The sequence below is a fragment of the Gossypium raimondii genome, chromosome 9 (assembly GCF_025698545.1).
Source record: "Gossypium raimondii isolate GPD5lz chromosome 9, ASM2569854v1, whole genome shotgun sequence".
Lineage (NCBI taxonomy): Eukaryota > Viridiplantae > Streptophyta > Magnoliopsida > Malvales > Malvaceae > Gossypium > Gossypium raimondii.
Genome location: NC_068573.1, coordinates 1,900,384 through 1,910,297, shown reverse-complemented (window position 1 = coordinate 1,910,297; position 9,914 = coordinate 1,900,384). Strand labels below are relative to the sequence as shown.

General features: G+C 32.8%; 1 protein-coding gene across 3 annotated transcripts; it reads left to right on the top strand.

Moving 5' to 3' along the window:
• Nucleotides 1-5,430: 5,430 nt before the first annotated feature.
• LOC105798095 (transcription factor PIF4) lies at nucleotides 5,431-9,386 on the top strand. 3 transcript variants are annotated; one of them, XM_052621518.1, is made up of 9 exons: nucleotides 5,431-5,551; nucleotides 5,892-5,980; nucleotides 6,075-6,582; nucleotides 6,679-6,762; nucleotides 6,859-6,924; nucleotides 7,691-7,756; nucleotides 7,844-8,035; nucleotides 8,107-8,239; nucleotides 8,663-9,386. In XM_052621518.1, exons 3-9 carry the CDS (start codon nucleotides 6,208-6,210, stop codon nucleotides 8,713-8,715), a joined length of 969 nt encoding a protein of 322 aa, XP_052477478.1. In that variant the 5' UTR covers nucleotides 5,431-5,551; nucleotides 5,892-5,980; nucleotides 6,075-6,207; the 3' UTR covers nucleotides 8,716-9,386. The 3 variants fall into 3 exon arrangements, with proteins under 3 accessions (XP_052477478.1, XP_052477479.1, XP_012483465.2); XM_052621519.1 differs by lacking the exon at nucleotides 5,431-5,551 and having other exon boundaries at nucleotides 5,593-5,984; XM_012628011.2 differs by lacking the exon at nucleotides 5,431-5,551 and having other exon boundaries at nucleotides 5,604-5,980.
• The last annotated feature ends 528 nt before the right edge of the window (nucleotides 9,387-9,914 follow it).

Genomic DNA, 9,914 nt, shown 5'->3' with positions numbered 1-9,914 from the left:
CGCCGCCGTAGCGCCACCATGCATGGTGGTCGGCATTGTGCAAAAGGGCGATTTAGTTCCCGCTCCAAGGCCCGATTGAAGGCAAAACCCATCTAGCTGAAAGATCCAAAGGAGAGACCCCCTAACTCAGCCTTTCGAGGCCGATTTCAACGATGGGCAGATCCCAACGGCGGCGCAATCGAAAAACGAATCAGGTGAGTTCTCTTCTTTTTCCTTTTCTTTAATTTATATATATAAATAAATGAAAAAGAAAGAAAATAAAAATAAAAAAGGGAGTTAAAAATCTAAAAACGAAAAAGAATACTCCAAATCACCTTGAATCTTTTTTGTTCTTATATTTCTCTGCTAATGTTCGTTTTGTGTTACAAAAATCGCTAAAAAAAGAAAAGAGTTACATATTCGGCTTTTATAGCCGACTCTCTACTGCTTGTGTTCTTTGCCCTCTTTTTCTTTGTTTTGTTTCTTCTTTGCGTGTGACGGTGCAAGTGGGCATGGCAGTGATGGACACAGATGGGACGTCCGGCGACGGTGGCGGCGACTGGCAGAAGGCCAAAAGTCAAAGGGCGGCGCCTAGGGTTTCAGTCTCTGAAACCCTAAGCAGATATTTTTTAAGGAAATTGGGCCTGGGCTATTGGGCTTCAGGTTTGGGTGTAAATGGGTTTTGGGCTAAAAATTGGGCTTGTACAGCTGCCCCTCTTTGCTCGTTGCCGTGTAACGATAACAAAGAAAAGACTAAGAAAGACCAATTTTTGCCCGGTCTCGTCGAGGAAATAAGATTCGCCGTTGTGGCTTCAATCTTTTAGTTGCAATATCAGGAAAGCAAAATTCACCATCGTAGCTTCAATATGTTCCACTGCATCGCCAGGGAGATAAGATTCGTTGTTGTAGCTTCAATCTATTTGATTGCAATGTCGGGGAAGGAAGATTCGCCATTGTGGCTTCAATCTGTTCCGCTATATAGCTTGGAAGTAAGATTCGCCATTGTGGCCTCAATCTTTTAAACTGCAATGTCGAGGAAGCAGGATTCGCCATCGTAGCTTTAATTTGTTCCACTGCATCACCTGGGAAGTAAGATTCGCCGTTGTGGCTTTGATCTTTTGAATTGCAATGTCGGGGAAGTGAGATTCGCCGTCGTAGCTTCAATCTATTCCGCTGCATCGCCTGGGAAGTAAGATTCGCCGTTGTGGCTTCAATCTGTTGAATTGCAATGTCGAGGAAGCAAGATTCACCGTCGTAGCTTTAATCTGTTCCGCTGCATTGCCTGGAAGTAAGATTCACCATTGTGGCTTCGATCTTTTGAATTGCAATGTCGGGGACGCAAGATTCGCCGTTGTGACTTCAATCTGTTCCGCTGCATCGCCTGGGAAGTAAGATTCGCCGTTGTGGCTTCAATCTTTTTAATTGCAATGTCGGGGAAGTGAGATTCGCTGTTGTAGCTTCAATCTGTTCCGCTGCATCGCCTGGGAAGTAAGATCCGCTGTTGTGGCCTCAATCTTTTAAATTGCAATGTTGGGGAAGTGAGATTCGCCGTTGTAGCTTCAATCTGTTCCACTGCATCGCCTGGGAAGTAAGATCCGCTGTTGTGGCCTCAATCTTTTAAATTGCAATGTCGGGGAAGCAAGATTCGCCATCGTAGCTTCAATATGTTCCGCTGCACTGCCTGGGAAATAAGATTCGCCGTTGTGGCTTCGATCTTTTGAATTGCAATGTCGGGGAAGTGAGATTCGCCGTTGTAGCTTCAATCTGCTCCGCTGCATCGCCTAGGAAGTAAGATTCATTTTTCATATTTCCATAATTTTATGTATATATATACATATATATTTCCCTTAAATGTACATATATATTTTTCATATTTTATAATTTTCATATATCTTCCTTTATTTTTATGTTCATTTATGTATTTATTTTTATGCCCATTTTTATGTTTTAGTTTATTTATTTATTTATTTGCTATGGTATGTATGATTGATTTATTATTCGTTTTTGTTTATTTTTTTATTTACATAATCATGTTTATTATTCCATCATGCATACAAATATCATATTTCAAAAAAAGGAAAAATATTTCTAATTGAGGCAATGTTTTGCGTTTGGAAATTCGAGAAAACATGCCCTAAGGTGCTGGGTGTCGATTTTTCTCGTTCAACCAAATGGCTTAATATCCTTTTAAAAAATTTCAAAATAAGGCAATGTTTTGCGTTTGGAAATTCTAGAAAACATGCCCTAAGGTGCTGGGTGTCGATTTTTCTCTTTCAACTAAATGGCTAAATATCCTTTCAAAAATTTTAAAATAAGGCAATGTTTTGCGTTTGGAAATTCGAGGAACGTGCCCTAAGGTGCTGGGTTTCGATTTCTCGTTTAACCAAATTGCCAAATATCCTCTTGAATTTTAATCTATGCTATTCGAATTTATTTTTAGGATCATATTTTAAATTTCTTTAAAGTTTTCAGTTTTTTGACATTAAGACATTAAGTAATCAACTAGGTACCAATTTTGGGTGTATCGAGAGTGCTAATCCTTTCTCGTGCGTAACCGACTCCCGAACCCATTTTTTCGAATTTCGTGGACCAAAATCGTTGTTTTAATAAAATTAAATCGTTTATTAAAAACAACCACTTTTTAAGGTGATCCGATCACACCTTATTAAAAAAGGATTGGCGGAGACTCCCGTTTTTGTTTTCATTTTTCAAAACCCAAGTCGACCCCCATTTTTTCAAAAAAAAATGGTGTCAACACAACCCATATTCAAATATATTATCCGAGCCCATACCCAAAATAAATTCAACACATCCAAATATATTACCTAAACTTATACTCAACATATAAAAAAAACATGGTAATGTTGGTTAAGCCAGTTAACTAACCAAAAAAAAGTTGGTAAATCGACTAAAATGACTGGAAAAATTCAATTTGGTTTATTCAATTTTATTCATAAAGTCAGTTGATTTTGATTTTTTTTAAAAAAATTGAAGCTAGTTAAGTTGATTTTGAATTTTTTGAACCAAACCAATAAAATTGAGAGATTGCTCACCTCTAACAAATTTGATATTGTTTTACAAATAATTTTTTGAAAGTTTTGAAAAAAATATTTTTTAAATAAAAATAGTATATTAAAAAAGCCTAATGAGCACTTATATTATGGATAAACTATACAAATGGTCACCCAACTATGCCCACATTCTTATTTTAGTCACCCAACTTTAAAAACTTTTAATTTAGGCACTAAAATTTCTATTCGTTCTTGTTTTGGTCACTAGCCATTAAATTGACAACATAAATAATGGCGTGACCTTTTTCCAACTGGTATAATAACATATTTAGTCCTCAATACTTTCATATTCTATCAATTTGATCCAATTCTAAATAATTCAATAAATCAAACCATTCACATTTACAAGTTCTATTAATTTGATCCTCAAACTTAATGACCAAAACTTTTAGCATTTAAAACTGACGCATTCCACATTTATAAATTTGTAAAAGAAAAAAAACTCTCCTATTGTGCAAATATAACATACTTGTAATATAAATATTTTGAGGAATAAATATAAATGTTATATTTATACAATAAATATACAATTTATTAAACCATATTGAAAACCATATAAATTTATAACATTCAAATATAATTATAAAATAAAAATATATTAATATAAGGAAAGAATTATACTAGAATTGTTCAAATATTTAAATTTTGACACGTTTCTATAATTTTTATATAATTAATATTTTAACAATTCAAATGTTGAATTGTTCAATATAATTATACTTATCAAATATATATTATTTTAAACGATCAAATAGATCTAAAATATTGTTTTTATTAATAGTAGATTATATCAAGCCTATCATTAGTGTGAATGAAATTTTTGAGTAATGGTTGAATCTTTTCTACCTTAAAGATTTAAAGTTAAAACTTTAATATTGTATTTTTAAGTAAATTATTTTAAAGATTTTATATAAACTATTAAAACACATAAAAAATTTTATAATAATAATTGTTGTTTATTAAAATGATATTTTAAACTTGATCTAATTAAGTTGGTGTCCGATTAACTTATAACCTAAATTCAGTCAAGAGCTTTATATACCGTATAGATATATTTAAAAGTTTAAAGTTTTTACATAAAACAAATAATGCAATATTCTAGTTTTATTCAAAACTTGACAAACATGATCTATATAAATAATATAAAATAAAAGTGACGATTGAATTGTTAAAATATTAATGATGCAACTAATCATAAAAATATGTAAGATTATTTTAAATTTATATTAATATATTTATTACAAAATATAAAGAATAAAAAAATTTTATGGACACATGTGGCTCTCAAATTAAAATAGCCTCGGTTCAGTCAAGCCTTAGGGTGGGTTTGTTTGGGTGGTGGGATGCAGTTCGTTTAGTTTACTTTTTGTCTCACACACAGTATCTAATCTCACTATTATCGTTATTTTTACACTAACCACATGTAAATGTACCGCCCATCCAAACTCACCATTAAACTCTTGCATGTCAATTATGGTACACACCCAATTTCTCCCCGTTCCGATATGTAATAACGTAAGTATATGAATATTTCAAATAATTTTAATGTAATATAAAATATCTTACATGTGACCATGACAACAAAAAAAAAAAAACTTAAAACATAATTTCTTATATTATATTTGCGCAATTAGAGATTTGTTTTTCTTTTTAAGTTTTACAAATTGATAGATTTGTAAATGTAAAGGGTTAAATTTATTGAATTATTTAGAATTATGATCAAATTTATAAAACATAAGAACTAAATGTTTTATTCTACTAATTAGAAAAAAGACCATGTCATTAAGTTCGTTACCAATTTAATAATAAATGATCAAAACAAGAATAAATACAAAATTTAGTGCTTAAAAATCCGTTGGATTTATTCATAAAATTGACCGATTTCAATTTCTAAAAAGTAAAGCTAATTAAGTTGATTTTTCGAATTCTTTAAATCGAACGGACAGATTTATTACCCTACAAAGATAAATTTTTTAAATAATATTTTTGAAAGTTTTTAAATATATATATTAATAAAAAATAAAATATTAGAAAAACCTAAGGAGCATTTGTGTTATTCGGTCCTGGGTGGATGTGAGAGTGAGTTGGCAAAAACATTTAAAGTCGACAACATTGATGACTTAACCTCCAATCAAAACGTTTTCATTTGCCTACGTGGCATTTTCAACTATGCCGTTTCCAGTCACGCTCCCCATGAGCTTCAAGTTATAGATTTTGGACCTAATCTGATCTGATCTGATCTGGTCCCACTTTAAAATTACAAACCCCTTAATCATACGCCACGTGTCCCTAGCTGTAAAACAAAATAATTGTATTTTGTTGTTTATATCAGAATTTCTTTTTCCTTCAAAAAATTCTCTTCTGCCTCTGTCATTTCAATCTACTTTCTTCTCTCACAGTTTCTAAAATAAACCCATACAGCTTCAACTTTTCTCAGGAATCAATCAACCCCTCCCCCCCCCCCTTTTTTTTTCTCTTTGTTTACTGCTTTTCATTTCTGGGTTTGTTTTCTTTTTTTCTTTTGCTGCTCAATTCTCTTTGCTTGTTAGCTTTTCTTCAAACTGAAAAAAAAAAAAAACAGAGGAAAGAAGATATATATATATATATATATATTTGTAGTTTTTCTTAGTTTTTAAACATGGGTTTTCAATTTTTTATAGAAAGATTTGTTCTTTTGCATGGAGAAGCATTTCCAAATAAATCATGAGTCAAATAGATTATCTTAAGCTGCATTCCTCTGTTTTTACTCTTTTTAAGGATATATATATAAAATTAAATAGTCAATTAATACTTTATTTGTAGTTAATAGAAATCTGGGCTTGTTTTTTTATTGGCTTTCAGGGCATCTATCTGCTTAGCAATGAACCACTGTAGTTCAGATTGGAATTTTGAATCTGATCTTCCAATCTCCAATCAAAAAAAACTCTTGGGTCTGCATATTAACCTTTTTGGATTTGCTTTTTGAATCTTTTTTGGGTCTGTTAAAATTATCTAATCATTTTATTTGTTTGGCCAAATTTGCAGTCAAGATAATGAACTAGTAGAGCTTTTATGGCAGAATGGGAAGGTAGTTTTGCAAAGCCAAACTCATAAGAAACAAGATGATGAAACAGTCTCTTGGATCCAACACCCTTTTGAGGAATCATTTGAGAAAGAGATGTTTTCCAACTTTTTCTCTGAATTTCCAGTTTATGACCCCATGGATCACCAACATGAACAACAAGAGGATGATAAAAGTTTGAAACATAAGAACAATTTGATGCAAAGAGAAGTTAATGAACTTTCAGGAATGGCAATTGGGTCAAGCCATTGTGGAAGCAATCAAGTTCGAAATGATGGAGATCTTAGCAGAGGATCAAGCAATGGAATTGGAACTACATCCACTGGTTTATCTGTAGGGACATCTAAAGATGATGAAGATGATGATAATGGTGGCCAAGTTGAAAATGAGAAAGGAACTTCAGGTGGAGTCACTAGTAGCCAGAAAAGGAAGAACAGAGATGGTAGGGAAGATTATGAGTGTCAATGTGAGGTAAAAACTTGCAATTTTTTCATTGTTTTGATCTACCTTTATTTGAGAATACATATCATCTAAGATATGAACATGAATTGTCTTATATTTCTTCAGTTTGCTGAAGTTAAGCCAGTCCGACGATCTGGGTCTTGTCGTCGCCAGAGTCGAGCTGCCGAAGTTCATAATTTATCGGAGAGGGTGTGAAAATTATATAGTTTGATAGTTTGATTACACTTAATTTGATGTATTTGTTGATATTCTCATTACAATTGCTTGAAAATGAATACTATGCAGAGAAGAAGGGATAGGATCAATGAGAAGATGAGAGCATTACAAGAACTCATCCCTCACTGCAATAAGGTCATTTGAATTCCATTGTTTCCATGGAGATTGATACATGTGTTGAGGGTTCCACTCTTTTACTCAGTAAAAGAGAAATTTTCGATGTGTTGTCCTCTGAGTAGCCAATCGAGTCCTCGAATAATAAATGTATTGTGCTCGGGGTGTTTATGATCAGTTTTAGCTTCAGGTTTTTATCTCCCTACTCTAAACGAAGCTCAAAGGAATTCGCGGAGTTTCGACAGGAGTGCCTAAATCCACCAAGGAAATGTTTTATCATTTTGATTCGAACCTATGCTCTTAAAAGGGTGTTATTATCACTAAGACTCTTTATGGTCGTTACTAGGGCATTTACCACCAGTAGCAATGACTAATCCCCTCGCTGCGGGTGTTCTTCAACTAGTTATGAAATGTGCTTCATTTCCATGAGCAGGGATCAAACCTTCAACTATATTATTAAGGGATAAGGTGAGCAACCAACTCATCACACTGTTACCCACTAAGACCCTTTAAGGACATGGTTTCGAACCCCATCAAGGCCAAAATGCTAAAATATTTCTTTGGTGAACCTAGACACTCCCGCCAAAACGTCATGAATCCCGTTGGGCTCTTCTCGGAGTAGGGAGACAAACCCAAGGCTAAAATTGAGCACAATACATCTACTGTTCAAAGGCTTAATCGACTACTCAAAGAACAACACTTCAAAAAATCTTTTCAGAATTGACCCAACAATTTGATTTGATGCAATTAACTGGCCAGCTTTATTGAATTCATCTTAATGATGCAGACAGATAAAGCATCTATGCTAGATGAAGCCATTGAATATTTGAAGTCACTTCAATTACAACTTCAGGTACACCAATACTGTCGAATCACTTGAAATGATCTTTCAATAACTTTGTCCCAATGTCCATTAACAGTATGCTCTTAAGTGTTTCAGGTCATGTGGATGGGAAATGGGATGGCCCCAATGATGTTCCCTGGAATCCAACATTATATGTCCCCCATGGCAATGGGAACAGCTCCACCTACAATGCCTTCAATTCAAAACCAACGTTTTATTCAAAATCCTACTTTTTCTGAACAATATGCACGTTTTTTAGGCTTTCATCATATGCAAACAGCTTCTCAGGTATCACCTGTTTATCCCCTTTTGATTGATTGAAATGATCATCTTAAGCATCCCCACTTATTGTGTTGCAGCCAATTAATATGTTTGGTTATGGCTCCCAAACTACACCTCAAAGTCCCACGGTATTAGGCTTTAGCAATGGCAGTAACCCACTCAATGGAGGAACAACTGCTACCAATAATACTTCTCTAAGTGGCAAGATAGGTAAGGGTCTCAATTATTTTTGTATAACTTACATATATATACATATATACAGGTAAAAGTATTATGGAGGCTTCTGTACTAGAAGTTAGATTACGTTTTTCTCTTTCTAATAAAAAAATTAGCAAATTAATCATTGTACTTTAGATTAAAGAGTAAACTAGTCTTTATGTTAAAAATTTCATCCATTTCTAGTATTAAAAACTAATCCATGTACGTCAAATGTTACTATCTGGTTATTCCATTAGTAACGGTAACTTTTTAATAGTACAAATGAATGAAATTTTTAACAGTCTAACATATAGAGGCTAATTTTTAGTGAAGGGAGTAAAATGCAATCTAACTTGTAGTGTATGGATTCCATGATACTTTTATCATATATATATACCCAGTTATGCATCATACTTAAAACTAATTTGGCAATAGGTGGAGAGGTTCAACTTGAGTGCAAGACCACTGCCAATACGGGATTTAACTGATGTGGAATTACATCACTTGAACAAGCTTGATCACTTGTAGTAAGTACAAAGAAGGCTACCATGGAAGCTTTTATAGTAGGGGTAAAATTGCATTTTGTCCTACATCTTCTCTTGTAACATTCATGTCATTGAACTAGTATCAGTTTCATCTTCTCCCAAAATTAACCTTATCGTTGCCCCCAACTTCAAAATATTAGGAGGTAAAAGTACCACGGAAGTCCTTGTATTAGGGGTTAGATTACATTTTGCCTCTTCTATTTAAAAAATGAGCAAATTAGTTTTTATACATTAGATCAAAAAGTAAACTGGTCCTTCTATTAAAAAGTTCATCCAATTCAACTATTGAAAACTAGCCACTGTAGGCCATATGAGGTACACGAGACATGCCATGTGTAATTCTTTTGTTATTCTGTCATTCACAACAGTTTTAAACAGTAAAAATGATTGGAATTTTTAACAAAAAAGATCAATTTGCGCATTTCCTTTTTTTTTTTGGAGTAAAATAAGCAAAATGTAATCTAACTCTTAATATATGGTCTTCCATAATACTTTTACTAATAGCAAATCTTATCTTTGTGCATGCAGTACACATAGATATAATATGAACCCTCCATGCCCCATGTATTTACTAATCGTTCTAATCAAAGTAGATGATCTATATCTTTACAAAATTGGATTTTCCATTCTTTTTTCCTTTATGCTTTGAAAGCACTTCCTATTTGTATTCCTTAAATACTAAATTTATCAATAAAACCGTTTTATCTTCCTCTATTTGATAGTGATAGGTTAACAAAGAGAAAGCAAATGGATCATTAACAACTAGGTAGAAGCCGATACTTCTTAATATATATACCCATGTCATTGAATTTGGTCAATTGCAATATAATTTCAGGATGAAAAGCAAATATCAAATTGGGTACTTGGGATTTTGGCAATAATTAAGAAAAGCAAGTTTTTTAATTAAATTTTGCTATTACTCTCAAGTTGTGGATTTAATCTTACTTTAATATAGATAATTTTAATTCATGTGTTTCTTGAACTAGTCAATTTTAGTCTTTTACTTTTTGAATTTTGAAATTTTAATCTTAACCTAAAGAGCAGCAATTAAATATGTACTTTTCAAACAAAAATATATACTTTTAAATTCAATTACTAATCTTGTACTATAAGCACAATTGTATGTTTAGTCCCTATTCTCA

Coding starts and splice junctions, on each gene's coding strand:
- LOC105798095 (XM_052621519.1), top strand. CDS start 5,911: ATGAACCACTGTAGTTCAGATTGGAATTTTGAATCTGATCTTCCAATC. Junction 6,763..6,858: donor TTCATAATTTATCGGAGAGG/GTGTGAAAATTA, acceptor AATACTATGCAG/AGAAGAAGGGATAGGATCAA. Junction 8,036..8,106: donor ATATGCAAACAGCTTCTCAG/GTATCACCTGTT, acceptor ATTGTGTTGCAG/CCAATTAATATGTTTGGTTA.